This window comes from Bos indicus x Bos taurus, chromosome 6 (genome assembly GCF_003369695.1).
Source record: "Bos indicus x Bos taurus breed Angus x Brahman F1 hybrid chromosome 6, Bos_hybrid_MaternalHap_v2.0, whole genome shotgun sequence".
NCBI lineage: Eukaryota > Metazoa > Chordata > Mammalia > Artiodactyla > Bovidae > Bos > Bos indicus x Bos taurus.
Genome location: NC_040081.1, coordinates 26,854,899 through 26,878,099, shown reverse-complemented (window position 1 = coordinate 26,878,099; position 23,201 = coordinate 26,854,899). Strand labels below are relative to the sequence as shown.

Below are 23,201 nucleotides of genomic sequence, written 5' to 3'. Positions count from 1 at the left end.
TGACCCAGAGGAATGGGATAGGGAGAGAGGTGGGAGGAGGATTCAGGATGGGGAACACATGTACACCCATAGCAGATGCATGTCAATGTACAGCAAAACCAATACAATATTGTAAAGTAAAAAATAAATAAATAAAACTGAAATGAAATATAGCATGAAGACCAAACAAAATCTTCACAAAAAAAAGAAAAAAGAAACATGAATTAAAGATATTGGTCATAGTTTCTGAATTAATCAAAGGTGCTCTTGTTTCTCATACATAAGGACTACATTGGTCACATTAAGAATGAGATGAATGCTCATATTAAAGGAATAGGAAGGGAAAAGTGAGATACTTGCTTAGGGTCATTTAGCTCATAAATAAGCCCCAATTAGAATGCATTCTGTCAGAATCTAGAGTTTATTTTTATCCTAGTACATCAAGTTACTTTCAATAGAATGTGTTCAAGAAAGAACAACAAATACACTGTTTAATTATCACAACATATAAATATTAGCTCATAAAGAAACAAAAATAGTAACAGGATATAGTAGCCCTTATGGACATATAATGCATTATTGATATTTAAAACCAATATATTTTGTTTTTCATGGTGAGTACAAGTGTGTGCTTTTTATTAAATGCATTTTAGAAAATATTTTTACTTATGTTCTAATGAATACAAAAAAAGTAACTCAAATATTTAAAAATTAATGATAAACATGACTTAAAATTACAAAATTATAAAATATAAACTATAATTGCATGTTGTTTGTTGTACTTCAGTAGCTAAGTCATGTCTGACTCTTTGCAACCCCATGTTTTATAGCCCACTAGGCTCCTCTGTTCATGGGATTCCCTGGGCAAGAATATTAGAGTAGGTTGCCATTTTCTTCTCCAGGGGATCTTTCCAACCCAGGGATTGAACTCATGTCTCCTGCACTGGCAAGAAGATTCTTTACCACTGTGCCACCATATTACCTTTGAAAAGCTTATATTTTAAACTCTATTAATGGCACAGTGGGAAAGAATCCACCTGCCAACACAGGAGATGTGGGTTTGGATTTCTGAGTTGGAAAGACCCCCTGGAGTAGGAAATGGCAACCCACTACAGTACTCTTGCCTGAAAAATCCCAGTCCATGGCATTGCAGAGTCAGACATGACTGAGCATGCTTACGTGAGCACATGCACACACACACACACAAACACACACACACAATGCAGGAAATATCTTTTTTCTATTTACTTTCAGAAATTCAGTTACTGCCTGGTGCAAATTAGCTGCTCACTACATTTATTGGAAGAATGAATCCATTAATGGAAGAAGGAAAGAATCATATCAAATAATTGGCATCATAAAATGCAAAGTCTGTCCAGTACAATTTGCTTTACTTTTGCTGACATAATTTGCTTTACTTTGGTAACTTACAGTATTCTGATAAAATGGAATAACATAAATACTTTTTATATTTATCTTAAATATCAATCAATGGATTAGTCTAGCAACCCCCATGCTTAGGTTATTAATTTTGGACTTTCTAAGGTGCATTTTGTTAAATTCCTTTAAAGGTCCAGTCCTAAAAAAAAAAAAAAAAAAAAAAAAGCCTTAAAAAAGATAAATTGTGAATTAACTCAGCTTACAAATATTCGATTAAATTGAATTTCCTTTTGCATTTCCAAAATCATTGTATCCAGCACAGTGGATGGCCAGAGTACAACCTTACAATATTTGTTGATTTTTTACACAGAGGGGGAAGGAGAGGGTGGGACAAACTGACAAGGTAGCACTGATGTATATACACAATCATGCATATAAGAGATAGCTAGTTGAAGTTGCTATATAACACAGGGATCTCAGCCCAGTGCTGTGTGATGATCTAGAGGGGTGGGATGGGACAGAGGAGGTAGGCTCAAGAGGGAGGAGATATATGTATACTCACGTTGTATGGGAGAAACCAACACAACATTGTAAAGCAATTATCCTCCAATTAAAAATAACTTTTAAAAAAACCTGATGATAAAAAGACAGTTAAGTCAATGAAAATAAAAATAAAAATTAAAAAAACTTCAGGTAAGCTGATAATGTCAGTGCTCTGTCCAGATTTCTCAGATTGTTGTTAGTACATTTTACACATTTCCAACTACTGTGTACTTTTTCTTACAGCAGCCAGCATCTATGGCTGTTTTTCAGAAGAATGCTGTCAGGAGCCCAGTTTGCCTATAAGCTCAGAGATTCAGATGTACATGGGATTTTATGTGCCCCCAAGACAGCCCTTAATCAATGGCTGATAGATATACAAGTATGAAAGTGTCAGTACTTTTGTTTCTGAACAGGACAGCTTTTAGGTATAGCTTGCATTGCAAGTATCCCCTTGGAGTCTCAAATTAGGCCTTGCTTTCAAAGTGATTATCGTGATGTCTATCATAATGTAAGAACTTACTGAAGTGAAGTGAAAGTCGCTCACAGTCGTGTCCAACTCTTTGCGACCCAGTGGGCTGTAGCCCACCAGGCTCTTCTGTCCATGGAATTTTCCAGGCCAGAATACTGGAGTGGGTTGCCATTTCCTTCTCCCGGGGCTCTTCCCAACTCAGGGATCGAACCCAGGTCTCCCGCAATGCCGGCAGATGCTCTACCGTCTGAGCCACCAGGGAAGACCCCTATTCCCTTGGTGATCAGGCTAAACTTAGGCTTCCCTCTGTAGGACTTTGCCATAGACTGCATTTCTGCTGGGCTTCCACCCCTTCCAATTCCTGTTTTTCCCAATCTTTTACCAATTTCTCATAGATACCTCCTTAATAAATAATTTTAATTCTTATCTCTGGGTCTGTTTCTGGAGAACCTGGTTTAATATTGATATATTAAGTTTCTTGGTATTGCTTCAGTTTGTCTTAAGGCCCAAGGGGGAAGTATACAGGAAAACAAATAGAATGAATAGGAACACTCTCATTTTGTTAGCTTGAGCTGGGACCTACAGATATGGGTAAGAATTCCATACTCAATAATTAGAAAATAACTCAAAATTATGGATGACTTAAGAAAACATATGACGAATCCTAAATAAGATAACTGTGACACATTGAGAAATGATAAATCCTAACTCACTTGCATTAGACTTAGTCTGGGTGCTTGTTAACAATGTAGATCCTGCTCGACCTTCCCATCCTAATGAAATAGATTCCCTGAAGGAGAAGGGTGTCTTCAACAACACGTCGACATTTTATCACATTTTGGTCCCTAAAGCAATACTGCTTGGACCTAGAGTCTCATGTTGCTTTTTAAATCTTTCTAGAAATGCCTTTATTCCAGATCTTACCTATCTTTCATGAAAATCTCATTTCTAGTTCTTACTCCTCTTGCCATAGGAACTAAAACCTGGTCCAAGAAGCATATTGAGAACAGATGCATTATCATACATTTCATTTTCTTCTGCTTTTCTTCTAATCCTCTTCTCCCCTGAGATCTTCCTTCATCCTTCAGTTATAAATACATTTCCCTTATATACAAAGGAATGCAAAAGGTACCAGGAAATGAAGATGATGTCTACACTTAAAACTGTATCAGGGGGCTGCATGTCATCCTCAGAAACTCTGTTTATAAAGTCAAGTTAAATTATTGCCTAGGGACTGACCTACCTCATACTATTAATAGAGTCTCTATCTTACAACTGACTCATCTTTATATGTTCTATTTGATCATTTATATATGTATATATACAGGCATATAAAAACCCCAAGGAATGAGAAAGAATTCATTCTAATCAGGCTCATAACAAAAGGATTTATAAATTTAATGTCAATTTATTAATTAAAATTATACTTAGAAAACAGCAGTTAAAAGCACAGGTCCATGTGCCAACATCTTATATTTGAATGCCTGCTATCTTCGAAATGTAAGAGTTTAGGCAAGTAACATAAACTAAGATTTGGTTACTTTTTCTGTAGAGTGTGGTAACTACAGGATTGTTGTGAAAATTAAACTAGTTAATACATACAAAGTATTCTGAAAAGTGTCTGTTGACACTATGAAGTGTTGATAAATTACTGTTCTTGCTAAAAGTGATTCCTATTCAAGACCTACTATTATCAATGACATTAGTGACAAAAATGGAATTAGACCTATATTATATAGGTGAAAATGAAATATTTAATATGATGTCTTTAGGGAAAAAGTCCTAAAATTTTGAATACAGATTAGAGATGGTATTATTTACCCTTATTCTCTATAAATTTAAATTTCCTTCATAAATAATCTCATTATAATCACATTATAATTTATAATCTTGAAAAAAATAATTTATAATCTTGTATAATTTATATAATATTTACATTCTTGTATTACAATCACAATATAATTTACATTCTTGTATAATTTACATTCTTGTATACTAGCCACATTCATGCACGTGCTTAGCCATGTCTAACTCTTTGTGACCCCATGGACTGTAGCCCACTGGACTCCTCTTCCATGGGATTTTCTAGGCAAGAATACTAGAGTGGGTTGCCATTTCCTATTCCAGGGGATCTTCTCAACCCAAGGGTTGAAGCTGCATCTCTTGCGTCTCTTGCATCGGCAGGTGGATTGTTTACCACTGCACCACCTGGGAAGCCCTTATGCTAGCTGCCTGCTCATAATTTAGAGAATTATTAGACTTGGACACAGTGCAAAGGGGTGGGGGGCTTAAAGTTTCTCAGATCCAACTTCCCACTCTGCAGAAATCTATCCCAAAGCATTCCTGAAAGTTAAGTCATTCAGTTCATGAATAGAGACCTCCAGTGATAAGAAGCCTCCTAACTATTGAGACAACTTCTTCCATTAGAAGGCAAGGCTGACCACTTAGAGTTGTATTATATTTTCACACATTTTTGTTAAGATTTAATTTGATTAGCTTCATTCAGATTTGAAGGTCCAAGGGCTTCCCTGAGAGCTCAGTTGGTAAAGAATCCGCCTGTGATTCAGGAGACCCCGATTCGATCCCTATGCTGGGAAGATCCTCTGGAGAAAGGAAAGGCTATCCACTCCAGTATTCTGGCCTAGAGAATTTCATGGACAGAAGAGCCTGGTGGGCTACAGTCCATGGGGTCACAAACAATTGGATACGATTGAGCAACTTTCAGTTCACTCACTGAAGCTGAACATCTTCATGAATTATAACTGAGGATTATATAAATTTGTGAAACAGTTGTTTTTTCCTTGAAGTCACCATATCATTTAATAAGCAAAATATTTTGTTGTTACAGATGAAATGTGAAAAAATTTTGAACACATAGTGCTTTGATCTACTACAAAGATATATATGCAATTATAAATTCATCATTTATTATACTTATTTTAGATTCCATGAGGATTTGCCACTATGTACTTTCCAAGCTTGCTATTATATACTGTACATGTTGAATGCTTTGTAATGTCACGTTCTGTGTTTAAGAAATCTGTATAAAGAGCAGCTGCACTATTGAAGAGATACAAGCACTCCCATATTTATTGCAGTACTATTCACATTAGCCAAGATAGGGATACAACCTTAAGTGCTCATGAAAAGGTAAAGATATAGGCGATGTGGCCCATGCCACACACAAACAATAGAATATTGTTCAACTACAAGAAAGAAGGAAATCTTGCCAATTGAAATAATAACATAGATGGACTTCAATGACATTATACTAAGATAAGTCAGAGAGAGAAAGAAAAATACTGTATTGATATCACTTACATGTGGAAATCTAAAGTCAAACTCCAAAAAAAGAGTAAAATGGTGGTGACTAGGGACTGGGAATGGGATAAGAGGAGAGATGTTCTCTCCTCTTATTTATTAAAGGGTTATTTAAGGGTACGCAACTTAAAACTAATAAGTCATAGAGATTTAAGGCATAGCACAGTGATTATAGGCAACAATATTATATCATATCAGCCTATCTCAGCTTTCAAACATGCCTTTCTCACTAAACCTGATCATTTCTAGCTTTTGATTTAAAGTGAGGGATGTAACATTTCCTTTCACTTGAACACTTATAGGCTATTTTAGGGTTATTAATTGGCCTGATTTCCATATTGTTACGTATCAAAGAATAGGGAGGCCTGAAAGAGTGAGAGAGGGAATTACAAGTTGATGGAGCAGTCAGAACACACATGACATTTACCAGCTAAGTTTGCCATCTTATATGGGTGTAGTTCATGATGTCCCCAAGCAATTAAAACAGTAATATCAAAGATCACAGACTACAAGTCACCATAACAAATATAATAATAATTAAAATCTTGAAATATTGTGAGAATTACCAAAATGTGACACAGAGACAGGAAGTGAGAAATGCTGTTAGAAAAATGGTGTGGATAGACTTGCTCAACAGGGTGGCCACAGAGCATCAGTTTATTTTTTTTAAAAAAAAAGCTGTATCAGTAAAGTGCAATAATGCAAAGTACAAAAAAAGAGTTACACTTGTATTATCTCTATATATAAAATCTATATATTTTCAGTTATTCTTTACATCTTACCTTGCACCTAAATAAACAAAGTCCATTTTCTGCTTTAAGGCTACCATTCTATTTCAGATTTTGATTCTGTTAACCTTTGTGTTCTAAAATATTTTGCATCAGTCCTTTCTTCCCCTCCCCCAACATAGTTAATTTCTCCTCAAATAAAGCTTTTTCCATTGTCTTCAAAGATTCTTTAGTATACAAAAAGTGAATGACTCAGAAAATTCATTTTCTGTATACTACATACAGGGTAATTTTACCTTTAAGATACACCTAGTAAATAAATTGATCTTTCTCAAATTGTATATAAATAAGAATTTACCTGATATATGAAGTACCCAAAGAAACAAAACAATTTGAAAGCAAATCAAATAAAGTTATCTTACTTTCAGTAATAAAATTTCACTATTTTTAATAATGATATAAAATCAGCAAGTTTCCAATATTGATCTGATCAATTTTTGCCTATACTCAGAATTATACTGCATTTTCAGAGCCCAAAAGCATTTCTGGAAGCTATAGAACAACAAGCCAAAAAATTACATGTTTATTGCAACAGCACTCAGCAAGTGGGATGAACTGCATTTTGACAAACTCTTTAGTATTTCTGAAGCTATAATATTACAAACGACTGAGAAAATAGAATAAATAATTAGTTTTCACACTACACTGATTTTTATATCAAAGGTACCACTTATATTTATTAAAAAAGTGAACAAAAACATCTTCATGGGATGTGTTCAATTAACTTCAAAGATGAATTATATTTGTTTCCTAAAATAATTTCCCATAGGAATGTGATACATAAATCACACTGTTTTCATTAGAAATGATCTATGCTTTCTATATAAAAACAGTCTCAGTATCTGTTATGTTCAGCTTACAAGTGTTATATTTATACTATGTATTGTTTAATCTATTATTCACTTAAACATTGATTTTAATTAAAATTATGCTTTAAATTTCAATTGTTTTATTACAATTTTAAATCATTTTTACTTACTATAAAACAGTGTATGTTCATATAGAGAAAGCAAAAATTGAAAAGCAAAACAAAATCTTTCATGAGCCTAAGGTTGTTTAATCACATATTATTTTCCAAGTAAGCTCTTCACTGATAACACTTTTTAAACTGATGCAGAACCCACAATGAACTCCCATTCTTCCTTTTTTCTCATTTTTCTCCATAGCATGTATAACCATCTTGTATTCTTTCTTTTCCTTCCCTCATTTATCAACCTATTGATCTATTTATTCATTTATTTATTAAATGTCTCACGCCTAAAGTTTTGCTCCATGAAACAATGTTTACATCTTGTTCACGGCTCTATCACAAGTCCCTGGAACAGTGCTTAATATGTAAGAGGCTCTTGGTACATATTTGTTGAATGACTGATCAAATTAATCCTATCCTATTATCAGGTTTAAATGATATATACCATTTTAAAATTTTTCATAGGACTCTATTCAGCTTTTACATCAGAATTACCTATTTTCTTTCATTTAATATATTTAAAACTTTTCATTTTTAGTATTCTTGGATGAATATACTTGATGTGTAAAACTTCAGGCATATTATCAATTACTTCACAGAGGAATCACAGAAGTAGAATGTTAAGGTTAAATGGGATGTATATTTGAAACATTCTGCCAGCTTGTCCTTTAGAATCACTGACATCAACTTATACTTCCACTGTGATACAAGAGTCCCCAAATTTCCACATTCTCAATGTTTTCATTCATTTTCTTTTTAAATTTGCTGAGTATTTTCCTCCTCCAAATGTCCAAAAACAGGTTAAATATGAGAGAAAAAATAATGTTTAATTCTCTTTACACTTAACAATTTTACTTTACCTGAACTGGATTAATCACAAAGTCATTTACATATCCCTGAATTAAAACGTGGTGTGTAAGAGTAGATTGCTTTATAATGTGATACACCTCATTTAATAACTTCCTCATTAAATGATTCAAATGTGTTTTTATTGGTTACACAACATTTAATGGTATACAGTATACTGACTGCAACTATACTACTTCTCCTTTAATTTAGACTAATGAAAATGAGTTTTATCCTTCTTGAATAACTTCAAAGAAAAGACTTCATTTGAATAAAACAAAATCACTTCCATAGTGTTAATAAAAGTTCTAAAATAATTTGAAATAAATACACAGCTATAGAATGTTCAGTGATTGAATATCCTGTAAGTTTGTGAGTCCCAAGAATACTATTCATATGTCAACCAAACTCATATTATGTCATTTATCAATCTCAGTTCTTACCACTTTTACCTACAAATATCAGACAGTAATAAATTTTTAACTTGCCTATTATTCTATTATAGGTACATGTTCTTTAAGTTCTGTAAGGCAAAGCACTCAATTCTTCTTGCCAATGTCATGACTCAAGGAAGAAACATGAATATCAGGCTCTATAAATTAACTCAGTCTTATAGTTCCAAATGTATACAAATACACATATATAGTAACAGAAAATAATTTTATCTGGCTGATAAATAATTTGACATAAAACCCAAATGGCTCTTATCACTGGTATTAAGGTAAAACAATTACTAAGATTTAAATGACAAATATTAGGGATTAAAAAAACCCACTCTTTTTCTAAGAAGATATGATAAGAAAGAATATCATTCTTGGGATAAACGTTGACACAAAACATATAACCAACAGAATTACTATCATTGTACCTTTTGATCATATACCAATGATTTAAAACAAAAGCCTAAAGATTTAACATACTAGTTGTCCCCAACAAAAGTTAAATGGTATTAAGAACTATAAATATAAATGGGCTATTCTTATTATAGAATTAAGAACTGCTTGTCATATTGGTCGATAAAAAATCTAGCCTAAACAAAAATCAACAAAATAAGATGAACCTATTCAGAGAGTTGATACACACCTGACTTATTTTCCTAGATTAAATCAATGTAACAGGACAAACAGAAGTTAATCTTCAATTACCAAAACAAGGTATGGATATTAATTGAATTGGCCCTGGTTACCTATTAAATATATGTAAGAGACATATTTTGGACTATATATTTTAAGATTAAGTTCAAAAAAATGAATCATTCTATAATATTACAGTATCTACATTGTGTCAGAGGAAATCAAATTTCATAATCATGGCATCAGGTAATAGCTTCAGAAATGCATATATTTTTTCGAATGTGTTGATTATAGAGGCATGTGGGATATCTGCTATCATTTATTTGAATTGTAGGCTACTTTAAGATGCAGGATGGCAAACTTAATGAAGTATTGGCTTATTGTGATATACTCTTTTCATTTAGTTAACTAGCTAATCTACAGTTGTATAGTGACGTTGACAGCCCATATGTCTTTGACTTCCAAATAATAATTGTCTTCATAATGAAGATATTTCCCTATCCCAAATTCTTTCAGAAGCTATTGCTGGCTTGGCACTAAGAAGAAACATGTTTCATATTATAATAAGATTTTATACTTCTAGGAGATTCAAATATTCTGAAAATGACTTTGAAGTATAGTTTTATTAATCTTTCATATTCTCATGAGAGTCAAGTAGGTGGCAAGTATTATCTCAATTTTGTAAAATAGAAACTAATGAAACAGTTTACTTGCCTGAGGCTAAATATTGAAGTAATGAAAAGTCATATTCCAATTCTGGAACTTAACTCAAACTCTTACTATGCATTCTATCTATAATACACTTTATGGAGATGAGAGTAAAAGCAAAGGAAAAAAATCTTCAGAAAATATGAAAACCAATCTAATCTACTTTAAGGGACTCTGGAATAGATATCTGTTACTTGATTGATTGTTCTTGGTCTTGGTGACAGTGATGATACCTCGACTTCAAAGAATTAATTTCCCTAAAACATTTCTGGGTGACCATATATTGAGTGTGGTTATGGACACAGTAAAGGTAATTGAATTCTACTGATATTTCAAACAAAGCTAAAACCTGACCAAATATACAATGGCACAATAACTCAAAAGGTGAAAAAGAAACTAAGGAAAGCTAAATTTGGACTTCAAATGGACCTGTAAGTTGGTAATATACCTGATTCTTGAAAGTGAAAAATAAAGCAAGCCTCTGGGGATTTCAGGGTTTCCCAAGTATTCTTATTTGTTTGACCCATCATATTCTCCTGTTTGATTCTTCTTTAAAATCTCTTAATTTTCTCTATTCTATTTCATTTTTTTCTTTTTATAGTCTCATAAAGATTCATTACAATAGTTTGATTATTTATTGGCAATACATTTGTAAATTACTGTTGAAAACTCATGTTCTGATTCTTTAGCACTCTGGTATGAAATAGACTTACCAATTCATTTTCATTACCAAGAAAAGCTATTTCATTATATTTTAGTACAAAAATGTAATTACTAGTAGCTGAACTAATTGCAATTCTAAAAATCAAAATTCCTTTTGGTATTTCAAGCCCTGATAAAAACATTTAGCTTTTAAATAGTTGCTTTCTTAATACTTGAGGAAAATTTAAATAATTCCATAAGACTGGCATGATATGTACAAGATATATACCTTGTATATGACTGATTTTCCAAATCAGTAGTTATTTCTCCTCTAATAATATAGCATATTTAGAGTTCGTTTTTTTCTCTAATAGGAGATGACTTATTAGCTGTAGTAAAATTAGTAAAATTGTCTTTGGAAAAATTAAAAGATATAAAATTCCAAACAAACCGTACAGTTGAAAAAAATCTAACATCTTTCACTAAATAAGCAGATTTAGGTTGTTTTTTGGTTTTTGTTTTTTTTATTTTTTGTCCTGCAAACTTAAAAGAGACATGGTAAATGTAAACATATATTTACAATTATCTATTTTAATAAGGAAACCTTAGATTTTTTTCCTCATATCTTTAAAAAGACAATCTTTACTTACCTGGCCCATCATCCACTTTGTCCAGGCACCGAGGTGTTGTGCTAAGAAAGGAGGCATGTTTTATTCTAGCCACAAAAGTACGAGGTGGCATGTATTTATGTTGAATTTGAGACATCTCATATGATTTTTGAACATCATAGGCACCTGGTGCTGGAACACCCTGAAACAGATTTCAATGAACCAGCATAAACATATAGGAAATTTCCAGAAAGATGTAGCATAGATGTTCACACTATAAAATGACATACGTAGAAAAATACAAAACTTTTACTTCATTATTAAAAATAGAAATTTAAAAGAGTATCCCTAAATTATCCTCTCCTAAACGAACTATAAACTGACTCACAAAAAATTAATATGAACAGAATCATGAAGTACAGATTCACATTCTTAAAAAATTAGTCTTCATAATATAGTTGTTATTGTTGTTTAGTCGCTAAATCGTGTCTGACTCTGCAATCACATGGACTATAGATCACCAAGCTCCTCATCCATAGGATTTCCCAGGCAAGAATACTGGAGTTGTCATGTGTTGTCATGGCCTTCTCCATAGGATCTTCTGGACCCAGGGATCCAACTCACATCTCCTGCATTGCATGTGAATTCTTTACCACTGAGCCACTGGGAAGCCCTTCATAATATACATCAAACTCTAATTTTCAAATTTCACAATAAAAATCAAATTTTTTATAGAACACTGATTATTTATCTTTTTAAGTAGCAAAACTATTCCTGCTTTACCATCCTATGTGAGCATACTTTACTTATCCTACAAATGAGACTGCTTATTTCATTTTAATAGATTTCAATTAGGTTAAAAGGCTTCCCCCTTTCATCACTTATGGCTCTTAACATGCTCTACAGTTATATTAACATTTTTAATCAACATAAACCACATGGATATTAATAACTATAATAATCTAAACAAAATAAAAATATTATATATTTGTTACACAATTAATGCCTACAAACCATTAGCTAATTACCTCAATGAAAACTTTTAAAACTCATTTTCTTCAAATAATTTCAAAAAATAATGTTTTATATATAACAAATCTGTTCATCTGTTTTATGTACAAAGATAATATTTTTTAAGTTTTAATAATTTTCAGGCAGGCAGGAGACTCGTCTTGTGGCTAAGGGTGGAGGTTCTAGCACTAGACGTTTTTGGTTCCAAATATTTGCTTCTTACTTGCTGTAGGACCCTAACCAAGCTACTTAACCTCTGTAATTCCCAGTGTCTTCATCTGTAAGTGGGAAAACGACAGAACTTATATTCTATGTCACTGAGTTGCTGTGAGGTTTAAATTAGTTAAAACAAATACTTAGATTGGTCCCTGAATCTACAAATGGGTTTGCTAATCTTACTATTCCCTGGTGATTCAGATGGTAAAGAATCTGCCAGCAATGCAGGAGACCTGGGTTCAATCCCTGGATAGGGAAGATTTCCTGGAGAAGGGAATGTCTACCTACTCCAGTACTGTTGCCTGGAGAATTCCATGGACAGAGGAACCTGGCAGGCGACAGTGCATGAGGTTGCAAACAGTTGGACATGACTGAATATCTAATACACAACCTTACTATTCTACAAAAGCTAATTTCAATGTAGAAAACAAGACTGAACAATCAAAGTATAGGCAAACAGAAAAGAGTTTATTTTTAATGTTTCAAATAAGTCAAACACATTTTGATACTGAGAAAGCATACTTTTGAAGTCCATCTAGGAGCCATACTTTATAAAACGTACTTTCTTTGATCCTTAAATCCCTATGATCATCACCTTCATGCACAGGCCCACAGTATGATCTCCCACTTCCAAAGAATCACTAAATAAGGTAAAAGCACGGATCATGACTGGTGGAGGAGATTCTTACACGCAACTCCATCAAACACAAACTCCACAATCTATAAGTCAACTGAGAAATGTCAATTACTGTTTCTTTCTTGTCTACACTAGGAGTATATTTAGTAGAAGTAGGCTGAGGATAAATGGTAGTAAAACAGCTCCAAAGAGGACTTTTAGATCTTTCAGGACTGCCTCTGTGGTATGTGAAAGCAAAGCATAAAAGAGCACAAAACACAAAGAAACCATTCATATACAAAGTACTCTGTGTATTTAGGAAAACTTTACAAAGATCTTGATTATACTACACATTTTCATTTTATCAAAAGCTGTTCAGTTCAGGTCAGTCACTCAGTCGTGTCCGACTGTTTGTGACCCCATGGACCACAGCATGCCAGGCCTCCCTGTCCATAACCAAACTCCCAGAGTTTACTCAAACTCATGTCCATTGAGTCAGTGATTCCATCCAACCATCTCATCCTCTGTCGTCCCCTTCTCCCCCTTCCATCAATGCTTCCTAGCATCAAGGTCTTTTCCAATGAGTCGGTTCTTTGCATCAGGTGGTCAAAGTACTGGAGCTTCAGCTTTAGCATCAGTCCTTCCAATGAATATTCAGGACTGATTTCCTTTAGGATGGACGGGTTGGATCTCCTTGCTGTCCAAAGGACTCTCAAGAATCTTCTCCAACACCACAGTTCAAAAGCATCAATTCTTTGGTGCTCAGCTTTCTTTACAGTTCAACTCTCACATCCATACATGACTACTGGAAAAACCATAGCTTTGACTAGACAGACTTTTGCTGGCAACATAATGTCTCTGCTTTTTAATATGCTGTCTAGGTTGGTCATAGCTTTTCTTCCAAGGAGTAAGCATCTTTTAATTTCATGGCTGCAGTCACCATCTGTGGTGACTTTGGAGCCCAAAAATATAAAGTCTTATTCCCTAATTGTGTCCTTTACTGATGTTTCTAGGCTGTTCTTACTCATCTTCAACTCTCATTTAATCTAAGAGATTAATATGTCAGGCAAATTTTCTAGGCATTCATTAATTAATTCCTAGGATTAGTAAGACAAATCTGAAAGCCTGTCTAAGAGCAATAATGGAGAGGGTGAGATGTATGGAAACAGTAACATGGAAATTTACATTACTATATGCAAAATAGATAGCCATTGAGAATTTGCTGTATGGCTCAGGAAACTCAAACATGGGCTCTGCATCAACCTAGAGGGGTGGAATGGGGAGGGAGATGGGAGGGAGTTTCAAAAGGGAGAGGATATATGTATACTTATGGCTGATTCATGTTGAGGTTTGACAGAAAATAGCAAAATTCTGTAAAGCAATTATCCTTCAATAAAAATAAAGTAACTTTTTAAAAAAAAGAGCAACAACACTACCTATATTTTGTATTTTATACACCATTTCAGGGGGAAATAGTATGTATAGGTAAAATCATCAAATTTCTGTTGGTGATCCTTTATTCATCACAGAAAATAGGGAAGGCATTTGATGAGTGGATATAATAGACATTTCTCATGTCTTTTTTTTACCCAGTATTTGAATCCTGTTCCTGTGTTTGGAATATCCCACATGTTTTGCAGTACAATCTGAGTCCCAGCACAAAAGCTAAAACTACTTGACTCTCATCTTCCTGGTCTAATTTTTAAAACCTAGGACATGAGTTTAAGCCATAAACTCAAATGCCAGCTTTTCAACTGGCAGTTATTAAAAAAAAAATAGAGAACATTAAATATTCCATTTTAGAGGTTATTTTTTTAGCTTAAATAAAGTGAATTTAAAAAAAATCTATTCCAGTGATGGCCTTGGCAGTGCTTGCAGTTATGTTCACTTCCCAGAGGCAACAGTGGGAGGACAAACTGAAAGACGCAAATAGAGACTGAGGGCAAACGCCATAAATGTCTGATGAAATAAAAGTTATGTTTTAACGCAAATTAAATTCTAAGGTGTTTTGACTTCTTCACCTGGAAAGCCAGGGTCCTATCTAAAAATGACATAAATTATAATAGAATTAAAATAATTGATGTATGCAAAATTCTTAGAATGGTATCTATTAAAGCATTAATGAACAAAAACCTCAATTAATTATAGTCAGAAGATCAGAAGAGGGAGCTCTCATACCCTGGGATGATAGTAAAGCCCTACAGGAAGAAATACCCTCTTCTTTCCTGGCAAGAACTCAGCCAATGAAATACCCTGGACTCTGTTTTCTATAGCCCTCCCAACTTCCTTTTCATCTCTGCAAAAATGTTCTCCTTCCCTTGCCCTGCAGGGACTTGCACATGACTCACCATGGTTGCAGGGACTTCCCAGGTGGTTCAGTGGTAAAGAATCCACTTGGAATGCAGGAGGCACAGGTTTGATCCCTGGATTGGGAAGATCCCCTAGAGGAGGGCATGGCAACCCACTCCAGTATTCTTGCCAGGATAATCCCAGGAAATGGGCCTTGGTAGGCTACAGTCCATAAAATCACAAAGAGTCAGCCACAACTGAAGTGACTGAGCACACACACATACACCATGTTTGCAGACACCAAATTGTCATTCTCTGCTGATCTCAAATAAAGACATCTTTGCTAGAGAAACATGCAGCAATCTCTTTGTTCAGATCAACATGCTTGATACATAACAAGAACTACAGTTTGTTTTCACTGCCATCATTATTATTAGCATTATTATTTCCATTAGTTGTGAGACTACATGAAACCCTCAATGATATTTCCATTTCCTGCAGAGAAATACCAATAGGACATTTAAAAGGAAAGTTCCTAGCATTTTAAGCCCCAAACAACCAACAAAACAACAAAATTAAAAATCGAAGGCCCTAATTCCCCATGTCCAGAATTCTTAACCACTTAAAATCCTAACTGACCTGAAGCCCATTCTGAAGGAGATCAGCCCTGGGATTTCTGTGGAAGGAATGATACTAAAGCTGAAACTCCAGTACTTTGGCCACCTCATGTGAAGAGTTGACTCATTGGAAAAGACTCTGATGCTGGGAGGGATTGGGGGCAGGAGGAGAAGGGGACAACAGAGGATGAGATGGCTGGATGGCATCACTGACTTGATGGACGTGAGTCTGAATGAACTCCGGGAGTTGGTGATGGACAGGGAGATCTGGCGTGCTGCGATTCATGGGGTCGCAAAGAGTCGGACACGACTGAGTGACTGATCTGATCTGACCTGAAGCCTCAAAGACCAGTTCATTTCAAAATTCAATTTTTCCGATCCTTGTTCCCTGGCATTTTGACATGTGAAATTTCATAAACTCTCTAATCTTGGACATATTAAACTGCAGGTATGCTTTGATCTTTAAAATCTCTGATTACCAAATACCAACATTTAAATCTTCAGCCCCAGCAAGATATGGAGCATTTAATCACAAAGTTGACTCCTAAGATGTAGTACACTATGAACAAAGACTGAACCTGAGTTAGCCTCAGAATGAATTTTCCTTTTATCATGCTATGGTTTACAGATTTGAGGATGTCTTTATTTCACGTTTCATTTTTCAGTGATGCTTATACTGGCTAGAGAATTCTTGATTCACTTATTTTTCTCCTGGCATTTAACATGTCATTTCACTGATGTGGGGGGCTTCCCTGGTGGTTCAGATGGTAAAGAATCTGCCGTCAGTGCAGGAGACACAGGAGGCACTGGTCCAATCCCTGAATCAGGAAAATCCCCTAGAGAAGGGAATGGCCACCCACTCCAGTATTCTCACCTGGAGAATCCCATGGACAGAGGAGCCTGGCAGGCTATAGTCCATGGGGTCACAAAGAGTTGGACATGACTGAGTGACTAACACTCACTGATTCTGGGCCTCTACTATTTCTGATAAGAGATTCATAATCATATTATTTCCACTGTATGTAGTAAACTATTTTTCACTTTTAAGATGTTCTTTTTGTTTTTGGCTTCCAGCCATTTGACTTTGTATGCCTAAGAGCAGATTCTGTTTATAAATATATTTCTTAACAGTTCACCAAACTTCCTGGACTTGTATATTCATGTTTTTCATTAATTCTGGAAAAGCTTTCAGCTATCTTTTCTTCAAACTTTTTTTTTGCCCCTTTCTTTCTCAACTCTCCTCCTGAGACTATCATTTCATATATGCTGGAAAATGTGACACTGACCCAAAGATTTCTGAAACTTCTCATTTTGTTCAATTTTTTTCTTCACATTCAATGATTTCTGTTGAGCTATATTTTATTGAGTTCACTGATTTTGTCTTCTGTTATATCAAATCTGCTATTAAGTCGCATTGATCAATTTTCATTTACATTTTTGTCCTTTATAATTCTAGAATTCTTTTTTGGTTCTTTTGCTTGCTTGCATGCTTGTTTCTATTTTGTACTGATATTCCCTACTGTCTAACTCAGTATATTTACTTTAATTATCTAAACTGAAGTTCCCTTGACCCCACAAGAGACTGACCCATACTTTCCCGGGAGTGTCCAGGGGTCTCCAGTGGAGGCGTGGGTCAGTGGTGGCCTGCTGCAGGGTTAGGGGCACTGAGTGTAGCAGTACATGCATGGGATCTTCTAAGGAGGACCCATTATCATGTTCCCTGGTGGCTCAGATGGTAAAGCATCTGCCTGCAATGCAGGAGACGCAGATTTGATCCCTGGGTTGGGAAGATCCCCTGGAGAAGGAAATGGCAACGTACTCCAGTATTCTTGCCTGGAAAATCCCATAGACTGAGGAGACTGGTAGGCTACAGTCGATGGGGTCGCAAAGAGTCGGACACGACTGAACGATTTCACTTTCACTTTCCTTATCATATTACCTCCACCAAAGTTTCAATCAGTTCAGTTCAGTCACTCAGTCGTGTCTGACTCCTTGCCACCCCGTGAATGGCAGCACGCCAAGCCTCCCTGTCCATCATCAACTCCCGGAGTTCACTCAGACTCACGTTCATCGAGTCAGTAATGCCATCCAGCCATCTCATCCTCTGTCGTCCTCGTCTCCTCCTGCCCCCAATCCCTCCCAGCATCAGAGTCTTTTCCAATGAGTCAACTCTTCACATGAGGTGGCCAAAGTACTGGAGTTTCAGCTTTAGCATCATTCCCTCCAAAGAAATCCCAGGGCTGATCTCCTTCAGAATGGGCTAGTTGCATCTCCTTGAAGCCCAAGGGACTCTCAAGAGTCTTCACAAACACCACAGTTCTAAAGCATCAATTCTTCGGCCCTCAGCCTTCTTCACAGTCCAACTCTCACATCCATACATGACCACAGGAAAAACCATAGCCTTGACTAGATGGACCTTTGTTGGCAAAGTAATGTCTCTGCTTTTGAATATGCTATCTAGGTTGGTCCTAACTTTCTTCCCAAGAGGTAAGTGTCTTTTAATTTCATGGCTGCAGTCACCATCTACAGTGATTTGGGAGCCCCCCCAAAAAAAGTCTGACACTGTTTCCACTGTTTCCCCATCTATTTCCCATGAAGTGATGGGACCGGATGCCATGATCTTTGTTTTCTGAATGTTGAGCTTTAAGCCAACTTTTTCACTCTCCACTTTCACTTTCATCAAGAGGCTTTTGAGTTCCTCTTCACTTTCTGCCATAAGGGTGGTGTCATCTGCATATCTGAGGTTATTGATATTTCTCCCGGCAATCTTGATTCCAGCTTGCGCTTCTTCCAGTCTAGCATTTCTCATGATGTACTCTGCGTATAAGTTAAATAAGCAGGGTGACAATATACAGCCTTGACATACTCCTTTCCCAATGTGGAACCAGCTTGTTGCTCCATGTCCAGTTCTAACTGTTGCTTCCTGACCAGCATACAGATTTCTCAAGAGGCAGGTCAGGTGGTCTGGTATTCCCATCTCTTTCAGAATTTTCCACAGTTTATTGTGATCCACACAGTCAAAGGCTTTGGCATAGTCAATAAAGCAGAAATAGATGCTTTTCTGGAACTCTCTTGCTTTTTCGATGATCCAGCAGATGTTGGCAATTTGATCTCTGGTTCCTCTGCCTTTTCTAAAACCAGCCTGAACATCAGGAAGTTCACGATTCACGTATTGCTGAAGCCTGGCTTGGAGAACTTTGAGCATTACTTTACTAGCGTGTGAGATGAGTGCAAATGTGCAGTAGTTTGAGCATTCTTTGGCATTGCCTTTCTTTGGGATTGGAATGAAAACTGACCTTTTCCAGTCCTGTGGCCACTGCTGAGTTTTCCAAATTTGCTGGCATATTGAGGGCAGTGCTTTCATAGAATGATCTTTTAGGATTTGAAATAGCTCAACTGGAATTCCATCACCTCCACTAGCTTTGTTTGTAGTGATGCTTTCTAAGGCCCACTTGACTTCACATTCCAGGATGTCTGATTCTAAATGAGTGATCACACCATCGTGATTATCTGGGTCATGAAGATCTTTTTTGTACAGTTCTTCTGTGTATTCTTGCCACCTCTTCTTGCCACCATAATTTGGTCCCAGGTAAATAACAGGGAAGGAACACAGCCCCACCCATCATCAGAAAATTGGGTTACAGATTTTCTGAGCGTGGCCCTGCCAATCAGAACAAGGCCCAGTTTCCCTCTCAGTAAGTCTCTCCCATCAAAAAGCTTCCATAAGCCTCTTATCCTGCTTAAAGAGGACAGACAGACTGAAAACCACAATCACAGAAAACAAACCAATCTGATCACACAGACCATAGCATTGTTTAACTCAATGAAACTATGAGCCATGCCCTGTAGGGCAACCCAATACAAACAGGTCATGGTGGAGAGTTCTGACAAAATGTGGTCCACTGGAGAAGGGAATGGCAAACCACTTCAGTATTCTTGCCATGAGAACCCCATGAACGGTATGAAAAGGCAAAAAGATAGGACACTGAAAGATGAACTCCCCAGCTCGGTAGGTGCCCAATATGCTACTGCAGATCAGTGGAGAAATAACTCCAGAAAGAATGAAGAGACATAGCCAAAGTAAAAACAACGCCCAGTTCTGGATGTACTGGTGATAGAAGCAAAGTCCGATGCTGTAAAGAGCAATATTGAATAGGAATCTGGAATGTTAGGTCCATGAATCAAGGCAAATTGGGAGCAGTCAAACAGGAGATGGCAAGACAGAACGTCGACATTTGAGGAATCAGTGAACTAAAATGGACTGGAATGGGTGAATTTAACTCAGATGACCATGATATCTACTACTGTGGGCAAGAATCCCTTAGAAGAAATGGAGTAGCCAACATAGTCAACAAAAGATTCTGAAATGCAGCACTTGGAGGCAATCTCAAAAATGACAGAATGATCTCTGTTCGTTTCCATGGCAAATTATTCAGTATCACAGTAATCCAAGTCTGTGCCCCAACCAGTAATTCTGAAGAAGCTGAAGTTGAATGGGTCTATGAAGACCTACAAGACCTTCTAGAACTAATACCCCAAAAAGATGTCCTTTTCATTACAGGGGACTGGAATGCAAAAGTAGGAAGTCAAGAAATACCTGGAGTAACAGGAAAATTTGGCCTTGGAGTACAGAATGAAGCAAGGCAAAGGCTAATAGTTTTGTCAAGAGAATGCACTGGTCATAGAAAACACCCTCTTCCAACAACACAAGAGAAGATTTTAACATGGACATCACGGGATGGTCAATATCAAAATCAGATTGATTATATTATTTGCAGCCAAAGATGGAGAAACCTGTACAGTCAGCAAAATCAAGACCAGGAGCTGACTGTGGGTCAGATCATGAACTCCTTGTACATCAAGGAGTACATCAAGGCTGCATGAACTCCTTGTACATCAAGGAGTACATCAAGGCTGCATATTGTCACCCTGCTTATTTAACTTATATGTAGAGCACATCATGTGAAATGCTGGGCTGGATGAAGCATAAGCTGGAATCAAGATTGCTGGGAGAAATATCAATAACTTCAGATATGTAGATGATACCACCCTTATGGCAAAATGTAAAGAAGAACTGAAGAGACTCTTGATGAAAATGAGAGAGGAGAGTGAAAAAGTTGGCTTAATGCTCAGTATTCAGAAAACTAAGATCACGGCATCTGGTCCCATCACTTTGTGGCAAAAAGATGGGGAAACAGTGGCAAACTTTATTTTCTTGGGCTCCAAATTCACTGTAGACAGTCACCGCAGCCATGAAATTAAAGGACACTTACTCCTTGAAAGAAATTCATGACCAATCCAGATAGCATATTAAAAACCAGAAACATAACTTTGCCAACAAAGGTCCATCTAGTCAGGCTATGGTTTTTCCAGTAGTCATGTATGGGTGTGAGAGTTGGACTATAAGGAAAGCTGAGTGCTGAAGAATTGATGCTTTTGAACTGTGGTGTTGGAAAAAACTCTTGAGAGTCCCTTGGACTGCAAGAAGATCCAACCAGTCCATCATAAAGGAAATCAGTCCTGAATATTCACTGGAAGGACTGATACTGAAGCTGAAACTCCAGTACTTTGGCCACGTGATGCAAATAACGGACTCATTTGAAAAGACCCTGATGCAGGGAAACATTGATGGCAAGAGGAGATGGGGATGACAGAGGATGAGATGGTTGCCTGGCATCACTGAATCAATGGACATGAATATGAGTAAACTCCGGGAGTTGGTGATGGACAGGGAGGCCTGGAATGCTTCAGTCCACTGGGTTGCAAAGAGTCAGACACGACTAGCAACTGTACTGAACTGAAGTTCCCTTGAGTCTTTGAATATATTTATGATAGCTACTTTGAAGTCTTCATCTGTTAAACACAATGTTTAATCTTACCAAAGTGTCTCAACTGTTTTCTCCCTCTGAGTTTGAAAAATACTTACCTAATATTTACATATCTAATAAGTTTTGGCTGAAAAACATATATTTTAGATAATATATTAACTCTGGATTCCATTTTTCTACAGTAAGGACCATTGTCTATTGTTGTCCTAAGTTTTCAAATTTATTTAAAAATTTTTGTATTACTTCAAGAACATGCAGAAATATCCTTATCTACATTGTTTATACTTGTTTTTGCCTTTTCTCATTTTGTCCTAGTCAGTAAAATCACAAGGTGATGAACTCTATTCTGTCTTTTAAAGATAGATCTATACAGACAAATAAGTTACCTTTGTTTTTAAATTTGTCTGCTTTCCCCTGTAGTTATGCCAATATTATTGTATATATTAGTGGAGCTGTGATAAAAAAATTTTTAATTATCATATTATTCTGGCAAATTAAATTTTTTAAGATGTAAAGCTTATCTCTAAATTGCAATTTGTCTTAATAGGCAGCCAGGTTATTCTACCGGAAAGAGAAACTAGTGGAGCTTTCAAAGGACACAAAGTCTAGCATAAGGGACTGAAGATCAGGAGAGAACAAACTCATTATGGTTCTTTCCAATGGACTATTTGCTGAGTGCTGGAGCAAGCAAAAGAACAGAAGTCTGGGCTAAAGAGACAGAATAAAATGTGCAGCCTCCTGATGCATAGGAGCCAAAGTCACACTATTGTATGGGCTGGCAACAAATACAAGCCTCTTTCTCAGATATTTGTCAAGTTTTGAACCCAAACAGCATAGGAAGCTAAAGAGTAAGCTGAAATTTTGTAAAGGGTAGGACTTGCAGGGAGGAAAAATGAGACCCTCAGGAAGGGCAACATGAATAGGGGCAGAGCCACAGAGGCAGAGTGGAATTTCAGTTTTCCTTTACTTAGAAGACAAACTCTGACCAGCAGGTTGAGTCCACAGTGATACACAACAGCTCTAAGAATGATAACTAGGTAACAAATTCACACACACTACAACAAGAGTTAACATTCTAGGCAATTGGACACGAACTATTTCTTGCAAGATATAAAACAAAAGGTTCTTCCATTTTCGCTTTCTGTAAGGTATATATGTACATATATACCGCACGCACACACACAAAGCTAGGTAAAATAATAAATCACTAATCAACTATGATTTGGGCTAAAATTAACTATGTTTTGGGACAACTTGTTCTAGCTGTTATTTCTAGCTAGGTATATTCTGGTCTAAA

At 36.1% G+C, this 23,201-nt stretch overlaps 1 protein-coding gene across 1 annotated transcript in view; it reads right to left on the bottom strand.

Annotated features, from left to right (window-relative positions):
- The window catches only part of STPG2 (sperm tail PG-rich repeat containing 2), a 626,162-nt gene that overhangs the window by 362,230 nt on the left and 240,731 nt on the right, over positions 1 to 23,201 (bottom strand). Inside the window, exon 11 of the mRNA XM_027544018.1 lies at positions 11,370 to 11,529. Coding sequence (XP_027399819.1) covers positions 11,370 to 11,529 — 160 coding nt within the window. The remainder of the gene's footprint in view (positions 1 to 11,369; positions 11,530 to 23,201) is intronic.